The sequence below is a fragment of the Pundamilia nyererei genome, unplaced genomic scaffold (assembly GCF_000239375.1).
Source record: "Pundamilia nyererei isolate P.nyererei 1_Seehausen unplaced genomic scaffold, PunNye1.0 scaffold00153, whole genome shotgun sequence".
Classification (NCBI taxonomy): Eukaryota; Metazoa; Chordata; class Actinopteri; order Cichliformes; family Cichlidae; genus Pundamilia; species Pundamilia nyererei.
Window position 1 is genome coordinate 904415 of NW_005187554.1, and position 18386 is coordinate 922800.

Sequence of the window (18386 nt, forward strand, 5' to 3'; positions counted from 1 at the left end):
TGTAGCCATGTGTGGTGCCTCGAAAGCAAGCTAATGGTTCAGAAGAGTCACTGAGACGTTATAAATCAATTTCCTTACACTTCGCGCATTCACATGCACACAGAGACTTGTCCATTGATTAGGAGTTATTTCACTCTCATAATATTCACCTGCAGTGCCAGAACTATGGTATAATTCATTCCTGTTCCCCCCCTAATTTCAATCAAAGTGTTTGAAGATCAGACTATGCTGTGCCCTGATCATTATAGTGATCAGAGAGCGTCTAATGCAAATCTTTAAAGGATACGCCAGTGAAATGATCTGTCTTGTATGCTAAAGAAGATTTGTATACACTGAGCAATGGCTGCGTAAGTTGTAGAAGGACGAGAGGAAACTGTCATCACAGAAGGAATAGACATATGAAGAGAGATATACGTGGTAATTCTTTAATCACAAGCAATTCCCTTGCTCACCACCCCCGCTCTTGTTTACCCTGCTCTTTCCTAGATTATATTATATTCCCATTTGCCCCTTATTTTTGCCTGTGCCAAGACTTGCAAGTGGACAGCCAAAGCACCGCTCAACCTCTGTGGGTAATTCAGGATAAATAATGCATCACACTTTTGGACAGACTTCATCTCGTCATCACTGAGGAAGAGCCAGCTCACCAGAGGCTTGATATGTAGAGAAGAAAGGGATAGAAAGGCAAAGATAAGGAAAAGATACACTTTTATTTAGTTGAACTGACAGAGAGGAAAAGTGATGGGGACAGAGTTGGAGACAAAAAAGAGGACTTGACAGAGATGGTGACAGATGTCCAACATAGGCAGCAGCAGCCTTTCCAGCAGGGTATCGAGGTTTTGCATTTGAGTGACAGATCTTTTAGTGATCCTGTCAGCTGCCACAATTGGAGATTAGCTAGAGAATTGGCTGAAGGCAAAAAATGTTCAGATAAAGTGCAAGTGTCTTCATAAAAAGTTAGTTAAAAAAGAAATTGTGTTAAAAGCAGCATTGAACATAGTGGTGTAACACTAAGGACATTCAAGGAGTTTCTATATTAAGAGGACCTCAAAGGAACAGTTAGTTATGTCTTTTTTTAGTTAACTTCAATTTACTTCACTTCAGTTCAGTTCAAATAATGCCACATCACAGCAAGCATTTATATTGTAAAACCCCAAACACTAACAATCGAACTACCCAGAGATTAATAAAAATTTACGATTAAATGTAGAGCATTGTGTAAGCACAAAGATGGGCCTGAAAGCCAAAGACTCTGCTATCCGTTCTACTTTTAAATACCCTAGCAACCACAAGTAAACCAGCAATCTGAGAGTGAAGTGTCTCTCCAGTTAATATATTTTTACCCAACTAAAAATACTTGGTTCATGTTGAGATTGGCAGCATTGGTTGGACGTGTTAGCCTGAAAGCATGTTGTCATGTGTTGAAGACTTGGAGCTTGGTTCTGAGAATATAAAGTCATTGGGAAAGTGTTTACTGACAATTAGGATACTTTTCAGACCCAGAGGCTGCATCTATTGTTAATATGAAGTCTGTGGTTTGGTTCAGTTGCCATAGATAGTTGTATGGAAAGTCCAGTTAGACCAAGGGTGTCCAACTCCAGGCCTCAAGGGTTTTAGATATCACCCTGGGTCAAATTAGTTCATTACCAGGCCTCTGGAGAACTTCAAGACATGTTGAGGAGGTAATTTAGCCATTTAAATCAGCTGTGTTGGATCAAGGACACATCGAAAACCTGCAGGACACCGGCCCCTGAGGCCTGGAGTTGGACACCCCTGAGTATCAGATTTCTGAGTCTGGATCAGAAATCTGATCCAGACTCAAAAGACTGCAGTCTGGTTGAAAAGGTAAACAGCGTACAGTAATGCTATGAATAATAATAATAGTAATTCCCAATTATTATTTGGGAATAATTGGAAAATATGGTTGTGTATTTATGATATGCAGCTTTTTGTTAACCCAGCTGACTCTTAAAATGAACAAGGGCATTTTTTCTGGCATTGCCAATCCCAACGGTCATAACTAAGGGGCAAATTACATCAAAAAAATATTTAAAGACTTTGAACAAATGGCTAAAACTGTATTTGTTGAAAGGGACTTCGCATTTGGCACTTTTGACTTTGCAAGGTTTTACTTCTTTAAGATGTTGTCCCAGTTCAGTTTCAACAGAATAGCAACAGAGAGAATCTCCTCCACGTTAATCTCACTGTCTAAGCACTTAATTGTCCATAAGCACATTTGACCAGAAGAAGAAAAAGCTTTTTTTTCTGTCCTTTGACTTCGATTCAGTTTTTCGGTCTCATAGGAGACCTTACCAAAGCAGCAATCAGTTATTTAAGCCCCCATGAAAAGGTTCAAGTTTTCTTTTGTCCCAGCGACTCTGAGAAGCGGGTCTATACTTTTATTACAATTAAACTTAACTACTGCAGCACATTGCACTCTACTCTCCCCCCAGAAGCTTTTAAAACAATTGCAGCTTACAAAGTACTTCTGGCAGACTGTAACTGGAGCAAGTGAAGTGCTCACATCACTGCCGTTTTAAAGTCCCTGAACTGGCTCCTGATGCCTTTGAGGATAGATATTTAAGATCCTGGGAATATGGATGTCTTCTTAAAGAAGCAATTAAACTGGTTGATATGCTGCAAAAAAGACACCTGACCTGTGTAGTGCCCTCAGTCTTTGCTGCTCACTCTAGCAAAGATGAAAGACTGTGATGGATTTGACTTTGCCAGTTTTGGCCCCAAAGTGCCTTAAAAAAATTCTCCTATTTATACATTTATTCTCCATAACCCTGAAACCTGAGTATCTCTGTTCCATTATAAATTATTATATCCATCCATCCATACATTTTCTTCCGCTTATCCTCATCAGTGTTGCAGGAGGGGCTGGAGTCTATCCCGGCTGCCATAGAAAGGCCATGGTCAGGTGACAGATTTAGGACTTCTTCTTTTTTTATAAGTGTCTTGAAAAATATTATTCCTTCTCGGCTGGACAACTGCAGCTCATTGTTGTAATTTAGGTTGTTGAAAGGTTCTTTAAAAAGCTGTAGAGTTGATCCAGTATGCTGCAGAGAAAATATTCTTCCTGTTAAAAGGGTGTTTTTCCTTCCCATTGTCATCAAGTTCTTCCTAATAGGGGGTTGATTGACTGTTGAGGTTTTCTCTCCAGGACTTTTACCTAACAGTATAAACCATCTTGAGACAACAGTTGTTATATCAATGAAAGTGAATTGAAATTGAATTGGATTGTTGCTGCCTCTGCCCTTATTACTTCAGTATGGTATTATCATTGTTGAGCTCCCAGCGGCAGCCCATGTCCCAAGCATTTTTTTCAGCAGTTCAATGAGGTTAGCTCTTTTGTTTAATGGGAGCATTTAGTGGAACCAATTTGGGGTTTTGTTAGTAGGATTAAGAACGAGGAAGTCATCTTTCTGAGCCAGAAGCACAAAAAATGTGTTGAACTGTTGAGTCAATTACAAGAAAGGGGAATTGGAGAGGAGGAAAAAAAGGACTAAAATAATGAAAAAGTATAAAGCATTGTTTTCAATTGTGTGTTTTCCAACGCGTCGGTGTGTGAGGCAGGGGAGCCGAGCTTTGCTGTGTTCGCTGTGTACAATAACACCAGAATCTGCTCTCATCCCCGGTATGACTGCCTGTGGAACAAACATCTTCAAAGGGAAACACGATTGTTTACTGTCAGTCTGAGGACCAGCATGGGGTGAGAAGACATGAATGGGGTCCACAGAGAAGGAGGAGATGATGTGGGGGTGAGATAATGGAGGAGGAAATGAAGAAGATGGGAACGGCAGAGCGTGGAAAAACAGAACCACGGCTCCAAGGAGGAAAGATGAGTGAAGGATGCAAGAGTTTCTCCAAATGTGAGATGCCTGCAAGTGTATACTTAACATTTTTGAATAACATCATCTATCATTTTCAGAACAACTTTTTCCTTGTTTAAAAAAAGTGGAGTTTTGCCTTCAAGGGTCACTCGTTTTTTTCTTTCTTAATGCCCGTAGAGCGATGATGTCTCACGTTATTAACACTTGTCTCCAGAAAATTAGAAAAGAGAGAAAGCAGATGTCAGAATTGAATACATCTCTTTTAATTTGCATTTTTATCACTATAATCTTGAACATCAGCTACTTGTATTCATGACGCCTGGTTGGTTGATGACACTGTCACTGAATACCAAGAAGGAAGATGTGTTAAGACAAACAAACACTAAATTATTTTATGAAGGTGGAGGGAAGCATTGCTTTAACAGCTGATCTGGCAAATACTCTTCAGAAGTTTTCTATATAGTACAAAACAACTACTCAACCTTTTACATTACAGTCTATGAATTTCTGTTTTTGAAGTATGGGTGCTATGTGGGTTGCACGCTCAGTCTCTGGGTGATCAGTTTACCAGTTGGTCACTGCAACTAGCGTGAATAAAAATCCTTAGGATTTCTTAAAATCTCATCATAGCAATATTTACCATTTAAGAGGTTGAAACTGTTAGTTCTTCAATTCTTTTTGGTTCTGAATTTATTTAGTCATGTCACTGTGAGAATTCTTAGACAGCTCTGTTTTTCATCCCTCTACAAATTAGATTGTGCGGTGTTACTGTATTATTAAACTGTAGATATATAGTTTGATTAGATTTGATAGTTTATATATAAAATAACGCTGATTGAACTCCTGAAAGGACGATGAAGCAGAGGATGATTGAAATTGGAAATGGAAATAATTTGGCACAGATATTCTTGGTTGGAAACAAGCTCCTGCTTTACACAGATCATGGGATTTGACTACCTTAATTGCAACAACCTGTAGCATGCAATGTGGTGGTAGCAAAACCTCCAAATCTGAAGCCAGAAACCAGTGGCATGCTCCTCTGTGGTTGACGGAAATGCTACCCTAGCTAAAGGTTTAACTCTCCGGGGATCTTGACGCAACATGGAGCATGAGCTCAACTGGCGAATTGTACGTGGTCAGCTTAACCGTTGTGGTGAACCAGTCGGATTATGTGCCAACCGTCACTTATGGGCTTCACATATGGCCACAAAAATGAGGTCAATGATACAACCAAAATGAGCTTCCTCCGTAGGGTGGCTCGGTTTGATCTCAGAGGTGTGGAGAGGAGCTCGGGCATGCAGAGAGAGCACAGAGTGGGACGCCTGCTACTTTACACTTTAATAAACAAACTTAGGCAATGCTAAACCAAATGCTTATTTTGCACCTCAGTATTCTATTTGAGCTGACAGCAGGGTGTTTACTTGCACAGAGTGTATTTCTGATGTTCATTTTCATTGAAAGTTTGGCTTGAATTTTTATTTCTATGGTTTTAAAAGTGTTTTTTTGTTGTTGTTTTTTGAGAGAGAGAGTTTTCAAATGGCTTTATGCTGTCAGTGACTTTTAGTGAGGTGACTGAGCACAACAAAGTGGAGGTTCATGGAGCTTTTATGCCAGCAAGGCAGCTTAGTCATCACGACTGTTGATTCTGTAAGGGTCAGAAGGTATGTGACACACTGGGAGGTCATAAATTCTTTCTGCTGGTTGTGCCACCAATGGCTGGTCACTATGGTAACATCAGCACTAAATTAAACTGAAGCGAGTCGATTTAATTTAAAAAAAAAAAAAGAATAATAAAATGTGCTTTAAGAAGACTGCAGACAAACATTACTACTGATACAGAAACACATCTGTGGGCTGAGGCCAAAGCCCAGGAGCTCAGTTGCTGTCAAAACCCACTAACTCATCAACTGTTTTCTGATCCCATACAGAGCTTGCACTAATGCTGTTAGCACTTACAGGACACAGCCTCAAACTAGTCCAGTGTTGACAAGCAGGGCAAGAAAGGATTTGGTCCTTCAGTCATGTGTGTATTGTGTTGTGGCTTTTAGGCCACGATTCATCCATTTATACTCATTCAGCTGAGAATGAGTGCTTTACAATGAAATCTTTTCTGCCTTTACGCCTTTCTACTGTGAGGAGATAGAGCAGATGCCTGACAGGAGATAGAAAGCGTCTAAGTTGTTTTTGCCTGACCTGCCTTTTCAGAGCAGGGCCGAAGGAGGAAAAAGGAGGAGATGAGCAGAGGCACTAAAGTCGGTGTGCCTGCGGGTAAAGTGAAATCCAGTCAAAAGTAGAAATTCAGAGTTTGGAGTATATTTTTTTTAACAACAGGCTGCTGTTTGTTTGAAATGCCTTAGAAGGAGGAAAAAGGAGAAATTTCTCAATGTGCTGAAATACAAACACCCCCACCACCCCACCAAACAAAAAAATAAAAGCAACAAAGAGCTGCATCTACAATACAATAATAATAATAACTAGAATTATTCAGAGAGTACAAAGTTCTGCCGAGGCGGCTCAGTCTCTGGGCAGTATTTACTTTTAAGGGAATAGTATAGTAGGAGTAACCTGTAAATAACTGAACATAAATAAGGTACATATATAATATTATATAATCTAATACTACCGTATATTGCTAATTAACTGGGCACCTCATTCTCTTTCCTTTTGCAATATTTTCTTTGAAGATAAACAATTTTTGGGGTCATCTTAAAAGAAATGCAGATGTGAAATCAAAAGTGAGGTCAGAGGTCATGTGACATGGTTTTTGGAGGCAAAAGAATCCCCCTATATTGTTCCCTGTATACCTATTTATTAATGCAATAGCAGTAAGAAACATTTTAAATAGCTTCTCACTTTGACCTTAGATCAGTCTATTAACCTAAAAGGAGAGGTCAGAGGTCAAATGTGATGTGATATTTTAAATCTTTATACAGTACTGTCTACATGTTGACAACACACACCACACTTGTAAGAATTATAGTTGCTTTTTGTCAGTTTTCCACCAATAAATCTTGAAGACCTCGGGCGATGTAAGCCACATTTCACTAGATTGTTAACATGACCTCAAGTTTACACCCTTGAAAAAAGTAATGAGAAATTATTCAGAAACTTTCCAGCTAGTGAGTACTATGTGTCATTTTTGTCTCATTTTTGTCATTTATGTCTAATTTTTCTTCTTCTTGACATAAAAAGTTTAAATGGAAACTTCAATCTTTACCTAAACCTTTATTTTATTTTTTTTTAAATTAAAGAAAATACAACATGTAACTGACGCATTTCTTTTTTAAAAACTGATATAGCTGGGCAACATGTTCAGGATGTAAGCTTTACTCTGTGACAGCTGGGATGGGCTCTCTGAATCGGATCAAAGATAGATGGATGAAAGCAAGTCCACTGAGTCCAAGAGTAATAATTCCACATTTACAGTACATTGGTAGAAACATAGTCTCACGGGTGAAAGCCCGTTCATTTCTTTGTAGCTCTGCCTCTTCCTTATGTAGACTTTGTGACTCTGCATTTTTTTCCACTACAGGACGATTCAGTTTCAGTATTTTTCCTCCCCACTTAAGTTGCAAAGCATCACAACAACATGATTGGTCAGTTGTAATGATGGCCCCACAACAACATCATGATCTCTTAACATAGTGATCTCAGATATCATCATGTGGCCCAGTGCATCCATGTAAGAGTGAATCACCAGCTGACCTACACACCCGTGTTCTGGGCTTGTTGTGTCTGAGACAGGAAATATTCTAAGAGTGATTCTGGGTCCAGTCGGAATCCAACACTGGGCTCAGTCTTATCTGGTAAAATCACCCTGGTGGCTCGTGATGGGGTTTGCATTGCCTTATACCCAGAAACATGTATTGGTTTCTGGGTAAACACCTGCAGAAACCCAGTCAGAGGAAGCCTAAGGAGAAAGATGCCACACTAGATGAAGTCGATTAGAAAATGCAACGCAGCAAAGAGTTTTTAATTTTTCTTTAAAACCAAATGTCAACACAAAAATGCAGCTGATAACACTCTGAGAATCACAGCTACATTTATTTGTCTTTCTTTGTCTCCTCACCCTCGCAGAGCCAGGCCATGCGTATCGTTCGGACAGTCGGGCAGGCGTTTGAAGTTTGTCACAAACTGAGTCTGCAGCACACGCAGCAGAACACAGATGGACAGGACGACCACCACAGCGACAAGAACAGCAATGACTCCTCCGTCACAGGTAGACACGAACACCATTCCATTTTTTATTCTATAAAAGCACTTCTGCTGTGGCCTCAAGTCTGTTAAAAAGTGCTTACTGCAAGTTCAGTTGTGCATACTGTGATCACTTTGGAGAATGGTGGAGCTGCAGAGGCACTAAAGACTGCAAGGTGAAAGTTGCGTGCGAGTTTTCAATTTGAATTGAACTCATTAAAAGACAAAAAAGTAGACGTGAGCTCACTGAGGAGAGGTCAGGAGCAAATGCAACGATTGATTGAGTGACGTTTTGTCTCAGGGTAATTCATTTGTTGTTTTACCTTCAGCAGGCGTTGTTAGTGAACGCTGACAGGCAAGTTCATACAGAGACAGTCTAAGATTGTTTTTCTGCGAGATGCCAGAAATGTTATTTTGCCATGTAAAGCGCCCACGTAGATAAAACGCACTGTGATTTTAAGACGAGTAAATACAGCTGTTTACGAGGTTTACTTTCAGATGAGAACTGCGCAGGGAGTGAGCGGATAGATAGACGTGTGTGGGTTGATGTAATGTAGTGCTTCAGAGGCATGTGCTGTGAAGGAGACTCGAGGCTTGTTTGGCTGTGGCAGTAAAAACATTGTCGGTGTGTCCAAAATTAAAAGCAGACCTTGAGAGCAGACTTTCTGGACCATTTTCATGTGCCAACAAAGGGCACATCGCTGATAGACACAGCCAGGCTTGTGCTGCCGATAGACTGATAGACCTTGTCTTTTTTTTTTAGACGCCCATAACAAAACATTGTTAAATTGAGTGCCTAAATTGTGGGAGGATTCAGTGCTGCTCTTTCATATTAGCTGGAGGTTGTCCAGGTGGCTGAGTGAATAAGACTCATACTTGCAATTTCCATCCTGTGTAATTTCCCCCTGCCTCGCTTATTTCCAATCACCTCTCTGCTTCTGCATTCATAGAAATGCAGAAATTATCCCCAAGATAATTTATGGTTACAGTTGATATGAACATCATTCAAAATGGCATGTTTATGCCTTTTTACTGCAAAAGCTTTTTTTTTTTTCTGTTCCATCCTCATTATGCAGCAAGTCGCTCTTCACCTTTGTCTTTCCTCTCAAGAAAAATGTTCTCTGTTTGGATGCTGCACTGTTGCCATAACACTGTAGCATCCAAACAGACTGATGGCTGTTGGTTTTTGCCTGCTCTGCTCCTTGGTTCACCACCATGAGACTAATTTACGACATAACCAATTCATTATTTTTATCTTCTGATAAAATCTAAAGTGATGCCTCCTGTTTTAACATAAATCTGTTGTATAAACTAAATCCGATATAAATTTAGCAGCTATTCTCCTCAAGGTGGCCTCGTTGCCAGCCTCTGGTCTGTTTGTCCCCATCAGCATCAATGTGTAACATACGTGAAGTGGACTACAGTAGAGATATCAAGGTCCTTTGATGTCTAAAATAGAAGCCGTGCAACCACTGGCAACTGAGAATATTAAGAATAGTAACTGAGGGAATGTTGTAGAAGTTTGTTAGTGTCTTTCCGTAACAAAACGTAAAAGCGTTTTAAACTGATTTAAAATATTAATATAATACAATTATAATTATAAAATAAGTATTTACTAATAGTCCATAAGCACAAATCTGTGTGTAACCTACGCGTATGAACATTCATCATCATCATCATTCATCAGCCATTTATAATATTTGTATCTGAATTTGTTTGTACAAACAAATTTAAGTGTCTCTGACCATCTGGACAAGCAAGTGAAGTATTATTATCCTTATTATTGTTATTAATGCTAAAAATTACAGTTGAATTTTAAATGATAAAATAATTATTACATTTAATATGAAGAAAACAGAAGATTCAATTGAAAGGTGTAGGCTTTTAATTTGAACCTGTGTTCTTTGTCGTCTCTTAAATTATCGTATCTTTCATTAAAAATGACATATCGTTGCTGGATGCAACAGGCTAATGTCGTCGCATTATTCCAGTCTGCCCTGAGTTTCTGATCTCTTTTGATGTCCAAATTTATTTCCTTTATTTGAGCCACGGTGGGTGTCTCAGAGGAAACCATATTAAAAACTTCTATAATTTCAGCCAGTTCAGTTTTATTTATACAGCGCCAAATCACAAAAGCAATCGCTTCAAGGTGGTTTATTTTGTAAGGTAGACCCCACAATAATACACGCAGAGAAAGACCCAACAATCATATCACCCCCTATGAGCAAGCACTTTGGTGACAGTGGGAAGGAAAAACTCCCTTTTAACAGGAAGAAACCTCCGGCAGAAACAGGCTCAGGGAGGGGCGACGATCTGCCACAAACGGTTGGGGTGAGAGAAGGAAAACAAGATGAAAGACATGCTGTGGAAGAGAGACAGAGATTAATTACAAGTAATGAGTCAATGCAAAGAGGTCTATTAACACATAGTAAATGAGAAAGGAGCCTTTGGACATAACTGTTTTAATTTCTTCAGCTGGACTTTCTGCTGCTTTCTTGCCTTAGAAGTACAGTAGCGTCACCGCTTTCTCTGTTCACCTGGAGGCATTTCCTTAGAAAGAGAAATGTGGGTGGAAGAGTATGGTGATTATACGAGACTGTTGCTTCAGAACTGTTCTCGTTTATTAACAAATGTAGGAACAAAATAGGCCGGTCACATTTCATTAATTGGACAGTAGTATAGCATACGTGTTTATTTTTACACTGTGTAAGAAAGTACATATTAGTACATGAAGACCATTGGGTTTATACCATATTAGTTGTGTTTGGGCTCATTGTCATGCTGAAAAATGGAGATGTTGCCAATCATTGAGTTGATACCCAGGTTATCGGCTTTTCTAACTCGTCTAACGTTGTGTTGTCAGTTTCAGTTTTAACCTTGAGATAGGAAAGAGTCTCGGGAAGAACCAGTGAGAGTCCATTAGCACTTGTTGTATCAGATTGTAATCCTAAAAAGTATGTTTTTAATGCCCTAAGCAAAATGGGAAAGAAGTGTCATCAGTTCCATTGTGGAAGTCCTAAAAGTAAAGCAAAATCTGAAGGGCTGTCAGCACATTCCCCAGTGCCCACAAACACCTACACACTTCGCATAGTCATGTGTCCTCAGACTGCACTAACAGGTTGTACTGGAGACGCACTGCACATACACAGCTGTAGATGAGATTCCTGCCTGTATTGTGCCCAAAATGGAAAGAAGGAGAATGGTATGCTAGAGCGAATATCATGGATGAGTCAACACAGAGAAACGGCACAACAACACTGGTGGTCTGAGCTACTTTTATCCGCTGCCTGATGTCTGGACGGCTTGGGTTGTGTGGCAGCCCGGGGACACGTGGCTCTCAGTGGGGTCGTGAGAGGACAAAACAAGGAGTCATCAAATGCAGCTCTTTTACACCATTGTTCCAGATCTTACAGCGGCCAGCTGCTGGTCGTCCTCCCTGCCCTGATCTACACCGGGCAGGGATATGTTATCTGCAGATTCCCCTCCAGCCCTCCAAAGACGAGCTCGTTTTCACATGCTGATGAGCCCGGAGATCACCCACACGCTCTAACTGTGCATCGCACACACATTGTAAAGAGGACCTCACATGCATACAAGGAGAGGTCTGTACACACGCACTCACTGTCACGGTGTGTTAAATAACACAAGCGCCGTCACGCACAGCCAATGTGCTTATCTGAAGAACTAATTATCATGGCAATGAGAGGAGAGGGGAGGAAAAAAAGGGGGAGATAGTGTGCTGGAGGAAGGCATGTCTAGTTGAGATGAGGAAGAGGAAATGATGTTAGAGGGGAAAATAAACGCAGGAGGAGGATGAAAGGAAGAAGAAAGACCAAATGTAGATTAGAAAAGAGGAAAGGGGATGGAGAACTGGGTTGAACAGCAGGGAGTCACAAGAAGGAAGAAAAGGAAGAGAAGAAAGTGTGCGGCAATGTTTCTGTACTGTTTCAGAGGAGTTGTCCAACCCAGACTGAGTAATATAAACAACAAAGAACTTTGTAAAGTCAGCTTCCAACCTTGGAACTGGATCTAACGAAGCCCACTGAATGATAACAAATGCCAGTGTCATTACAGTTCAATTTAGCATGAGTTATAACAGAGCCACAGGCGTGAATATTCAGCAGTAACTAGATAGTCAGTGAATGCTAAGTATACTGGGTAAAAAGCCCACGGGCTATATGATAACTTTTTTAGCTACAGTTTAAAAGCACACAAAACAAAAACTGTTTATTTGAGCAAGTTATTTTGATTCAGTCAGTGTGATTTTTGACTATTTTATTCATGGAGTGACAAAAAGCAACACAACTGCACCTGCTTCCAGTTCATTTATACCTGTTTAACCCTTTTTTCAACTAAGAAACAGTAAAAGCTCAAAGTAATTTTGGTCATTTTAACAATGAATTGAAGCGCTAGTGATTCCACAGTTTTCTTCCCCTTCTCTTTCAATTCACGCTCACTTATAGAGTAATGAACCACTGCTGCTGCTGCTACTTTGGTTTTAAAAGATTTAGAATATTCCAGTAGCTTAAACAAGGTAAATTACTGAATCTGATTACATTTTTATAACCCCCCCGTTCCCTGTACTAATCAGAAAAATATTCACTGCATATAAGTTTCCATGCAGATGAGTCTAATTAATGGTTGCCCACAGTGCACTCATGTTGTCTCCAGGCTTCCCTCAGCGTTTTGGAGACAAAGAAGGGTTCAGTTCCCCCTTCCCTCAGGTCAACCCTGCCCTTCCCTTACTTGCACTTCTGCCGAGGCACTGGAGGCCTCTGCCACCTGGGCCTCTTGTCACCACCGTCTGCACCCACAGTGGACATGGGTGGGCACTGAGGCTGAAGGCAGCTGGCGGCTGACTTTCTTATATGAGCCGGGGTTTGAGCCTAAAGCTTAATTTGGACTTCTGCAGTGAATCTGTGTAGAGCCTGCAGTGTAACATGCACAGGTGGCTAATTTTACATATCACTTTTCATTTGAATTATAAACTTCGGGCAAATCTACTTTGCTAAACCTTTATAAAGTGCTTGAAATAATAGTTATGCCATATTCATCATACCAGGGTCACACATTCCAAGAGGAAGTGTTGCTATATGTAATCATTTATCCAAGACGTATAACGCTTGCTCTCTTTAGTCATTTGTAAATGGCTCCCACCCAGGCCCATGTATGCACCATTTCTCAATTTGCAACAGTCTCCCCGCAAAGGAGCTTAGCTCTTTTCTTCTCTCAGTGTAATTAACAATAACAAAGTCATCTGGAAAGAGTTGAGGCTGAACTGGGAAGCAAAGACAACAGGGGGAAATTATGTCAGTAGCAGAGAGCACGGGTAAACACCGGGCAGCAGAGCTTTGCCAGTTGAGTAGAAAGGGTGAGTATTACGAGGTGTAATGGAGGAAAAGGTGAGAGTAGTACTGGCAGCAGGTTTTGAATGGTAAGTATTGGAGATGACAAGCTGTGCTCCTTCCAAACTATTGGAGAGGAGGTTTGAGTGGAGGGGGAGGAGAGGATTAATAGCTGGGTGCACAAGAGGGGAAAACGAGCTGAGAGAAGTGACACCCTGTGTGGTCTTCTGCTGCTGGAGCCCATCTGCTTTAATGTTTGATTCAGACATGCATTCTTCTGCATACCAAGAACATACAGTGCAGATTTTATCCTGTCACTGAATCGAATTGAATTGAATAGACTGGTTGCAACGAGCTCGGAAAGAACTTGATACTTCCTTTTCACACCATTCTTTGTAACCCTAGAGATTGTTGTGTGAGAAAATCCCAGTAGAGCGCCATTTCTGAAATACTCAGACCAGTACCATCAACCATTTCACATTTTCTTTCCCATTCTGATGCTCTGTTTTAACCTCAGCAAGTCATCTAGACCATGCCTGCATACCTAAATGCATTAAGTTGCTGCCATGTGATTGGATGATTTGATATTTGTGTTAACGAGCAGGTGAATAGATGAAAGTGAGTGTATTTCCACTATATATTCTTATATTCATGCTTATTCGCTTTATTTCGTGATAGCCAGTGGTGGGCAGATGGATTTGCCAGCTGATATAGTTTTGCCAGTGAAGGGAGTGCAGCCCCTATGCCAGTCAAGTGTATTTTTAACAGCTAGAAAACAAATGCAAATTTGTTGTGTGGGCAGTTTTCAAGTGCAGTGCAGTTGTGCAGTTTTATGGAATAAAATATGGAAACACAGGCTTTCCTTGGTTACAAGGTTCACATTGAATTGGGTGAAGACAATTCCAGGTACTGGGAGGAAGCGTTTCAGTGACTGTGACAAAGTTCTACAGAGGAAATATCTGAAGGCAGGAGGAATCTCATAACTGAGAAATCATTGCTGGCATATATCAAGTTAAATCAACATATTTCTGCTTTTTTAATTGACTTTAATGGTACTTTTTAAAAATGTCTTTCAGTGCATCGATCTCTCATAAACTGTGGCAGCTTTCAACAGTGTTTTTACTAAATTAACATGTTTGGATTGCTGGAACTATTAACAGCAACAAAAGTAGTCTTTACCAAATAAAAGGAAAATGGATATCTCCATTAAAATTTTGATTAAAAGCGATGGGGCCACAAGCAGAAGAGTGGGAGGGCTGGCTGTGAACAGCAGCTGTTTTGATTTTGTGTCACAGGAAGCAATTTTGTTGATCATCACAGTTAATATCTGCTTTGTAAAAACTCAGAAACCACCACTGATTTCTGTATTGGAAATAAATTAACAGCAACAGGAACACTAAATGGAAACTCAGGAAGCCAGAGTGTGCTCCCAACAGGACATGTATTTTAAATTGACATTAAATTTGACATCTGTGTGGCAATAAAAAAAAACTTGTCAACTATTTAGCATACTGTGGCTGTGTGGAAACTTTTCTCTTAAACGCTTTTATGTTTGTCCACCCATGTGTGTGTGTGTACATGCTCACGCCTACATGTGTGTGTGTGTGCAGGTGTGCGTGCTTATCCACCTGTGTGTGTATGTACTTTCCTGGGCTCAGTTCGGGAGCTAACAGGTGCAGAGAAGACAGCGACCGTCGCTGAAGAGACCGACATTGATGCCGAGGAGGTGAGCCAGGCGCTAGCAGCAGAGGATCTGAACCTCAACAGAGGAGTGACTGACCTGGACGCCACAGCCAAGACAACAGATGTGAACCTCTCAGAAAACAAGGTAGGCAAACACTGTGTGTACAGATAGGCAATGTGGTTGCCGAGGTTCATGTATGTTCTCTGTATGTGTGGCAGCAGCTTGGCATTACAATTGGCAAATGGACAGGCCTTTAGCGCTTTTCTAGTCACTTTATTCTCTAAATTTGAAGCACTTTATCTACTGCACATCCGTGTCTGTTTTGGAATCAACAATTAATCTCACACATGTACGAGGTGGCAGGAAGGCTCTTTTACAAAAGATCCCAAACAGAAAAGCCCAACGTGACCAGGAGGGTCAAACTAGTTATGGTAAAGTTGCAGAGCAATTAGTGGTTGGAGACCACATCAGTACCAAGATTATTGCCGCTGTACTGCATGCAATAAACTCACACTCTTGTTGTTTCAAAGACAGGGACAAAGGCCACAACCACATGCAAACAGCTGCCATCTTCAAAGCAACTTTGGTGCATCAAAGCAGTGATGAATGACACAGTCAGTCTGCTATTAGTTTGTGATCGAATGTGGTCAAGTTACAATTACATGCAATCTGTTTGTGATAATGCAGCACTTGACTTTTACAAATCTGTTGCCATCTACGTACAAAGAAAGACGCTCACTTTGCTTTATAAAAAATATACGAAGTTGCCAACCAGTTGATTCAAGTCGCTGATTGCAAAGTGATGAGTTGCAGACGAGTTGTTTGGCACACTCTGATTGATTGTAAAGTGTTGGCAATCTGTGTTTGTAAATTAGACAGCAGTTATTTTGCAAACCTTTAGCAATTCTGAGAGTAGCTGCAGGACTATCTGTGTCGGGCCACGACTGCATGGAGGCAGGTCGCTTTCAGCTAGGTGCTAACTGTGTTATTACGTGGCGATCAAAAGTGGTCGAGGGTGTCGTACACTCAGTCATTTAGCCACCACAGCTGCTTGAAATCAGTTGTCAAATGTGAAAATATTCAATGCACTCAACTGCCAACCTCCATTTTTTTTCATAGATCTAGGACGGTTGCTGTCCTGCTTTTATTCTAATGTTCCAATATTCAAACTGAGCCATCAGCAGAAACCAAATGGACACTTTAAGTTGTAAAATATATATTTTTTAAATGTAAGTAGTTTTTTTTATGCCTTGCTTTATGAAACATGACCTTTGCCCCTATGTCAGCGTTCCCCAACCTTTTTTGCGCCACGGACCGGTTTATGTTTAGATTTAGACTTTATACAGATTTCTCGAAGGCTTTCTTTAATGTAAGATTTACTTGAGAAATAATAAAGTTTTCATTTTCATTTGAAGATAAATGCATGTAGTAAACTCCACTAAAATCAATGTTACACCAGCTCTGTGCTTGTGTATGGCATGACTGTTAAGAAAGTAGCTCCCACTACTTGGTTTCTTTCAGGAGCTGTTAGCAGTGTGTTGGCAACTGAGCGCAAAGATGGCCAGTTCACGTCTTTGCATGGCCTTGTAGTGTTAGAGATTTGATACTGCTCAGTCAGACCATCTGCTCTCTGGCCTGTGAAAACTCACCACTAGCATCTATCTATAACCAGAGAAAGGCTGTCTGGCCTGTCGGAAGGTGTGAGAGCATGGTTGTTTGGCCTGCTGGCAGAGCAGCATAGTAACTGTTTTTTACTGGATTTACAGTTGTATGCAGGGGTGTAATTGTGTTTTTGATAGAGGAGGCAGTGGGAGGGAAACTCTACGTGATGAGGGCAGAGATGGGGTGCAGGGTGATGTTTATTATGCTACTGTTTGGCTCAAGACCTAGGGCTCCATATCAAGTTGGCAACAGCGGTGCATTGTAATAATTTTATTACGTTTTTATTATTTATAGCTTCCCATAGCCTGGCTTTGCTCAGTAGTGAGTGGACAAGTATAGCAGAAAAGCCTGGACTGCTTTTATTTGTTACTTTCTATATTCATTCTCTTGAACCTGTAAAACATTGTCACGGTTACAGATAAGTCACGCAGAAGTCAATCCTAACTTTAAGCTATAGCGTTTTTGGGTTTTTTGTATAACTTTATCAGTCTCTCACATCTTTGTGGAGGAATTTGGGTCCATACTTCTTGACAGCATTGCTACAGTTCCTTGGTAGTTGTGGGCATTTAGTGTTGCACAGCTCCATTAGTGTCCCACGTTACAGTCAGATTGGAGTTTGGACTTTTACTGGGCTCTTGCAACATCTCAATTCTTGAATTCTTCAGTGATTCTGTTGCATTTTCCTTTTGCATTATTCAACTTTAGCCAAGTTTTAGCTGTTGGACAATACTTTGGTATACAGAGTTTGCGGTGAGCTAAACAAGTGCAAGGTGTCCAGATCCTGTGGCTGCAAAACAAGCCCAAACTATCACCCCTCTGCAACTCTGTTTGACTGCTGGTAGGACTGTGCTGATGTCATGCATTTAGCTTTTCTTAAATGTGGTGCTGACGGTTAAGACAAGATAAGATAAGATAACCTTTATTAGTCCCATGTGTGGGAAATTTGTTTTGTTACAGCAGTGGACAGTGCAAGTTGCATAGAAGAATGAGAGAAAAAACACTGGAATAATATATCTATGAGATACTGTACACAATAGAATAGAATAAAATAAAATACTATATATAATCGAATAAAATAGAATACAAATGTTATATACAATTGAGTATAATACAACGATGCCAGAAAAGAGTATTGCACTTAGTGTTATTGCACATGTGTGGATGTGTGTGTTTGATCAGTTGAAGTCTTTGTTGTGGAGTCTGACAGCAGTGGGGAGGAAAGACCTGCGAAATCTCTCCGTCCCACACCGTGGGTGCCGCAGCCACTGAAGGAGCTGCTCAGTGCTGTCAGAGTCTCCTGCATGGGGTGGGAGATGTTGTCCAACAGGGATGACAGCTTAGCCACCATTCTCCTGTCACTCACCACCTCCACTGGATCCAGAGAGCATCCTAGAACAGAGCTGGCCCTTCTGATCAGTCTGTTCTCTTCCTGTCTCCGGCAGAGATGTTGCCGCCCCAGCAGACCACACCGTAAAAGATGGCTGAGGCCACCACAGAGTCATAGAAGGTCTTCAGAACTGGGCCCTTCACTCTAAAAGACCTGAATTTAGGGCCAAACATCTCCAGTTTGGTTTTCTTTGTCCAAAGGGCATTCTTAAAGAAGTCTTGTGGTTTGTTAAGATGCAATTTTGGAAACCTGAGTTGTGCTGCCATCGTCTTTTTTAG

At 40.7% G+C, this 18386-nt stretch overlaps 1 protein-coding gene across 3 annotated transcripts in view; it reads left to right on the forward strand.

Moving 5' to 3' along the window:
* LOC102198647 (capon-like protein) overlaps window positions 1–18386 on the forward strand; it is a 158820-nt gene that overhangs the window by 53218 nt on the left and 87216 nt on the right. For 2 of the 3 annotated variants that reach the window (XM_013913826.1, XM_013913827.1), the window contains exons 4-5: window positions 7914–8055; window positions 14986–15203. In XM_013913826.1, coding sequence (XP_013769280.1) covers window positions 7914–8055; window positions 14986–15203 — 360 coding nt within the window. The remainder of the gene's footprint in view (window positions 1–7913; window positions 8056–14985; window positions 15204–18386) is intronic. The other variant, XM_013913828.1, reaches the window with a different exon arrangement.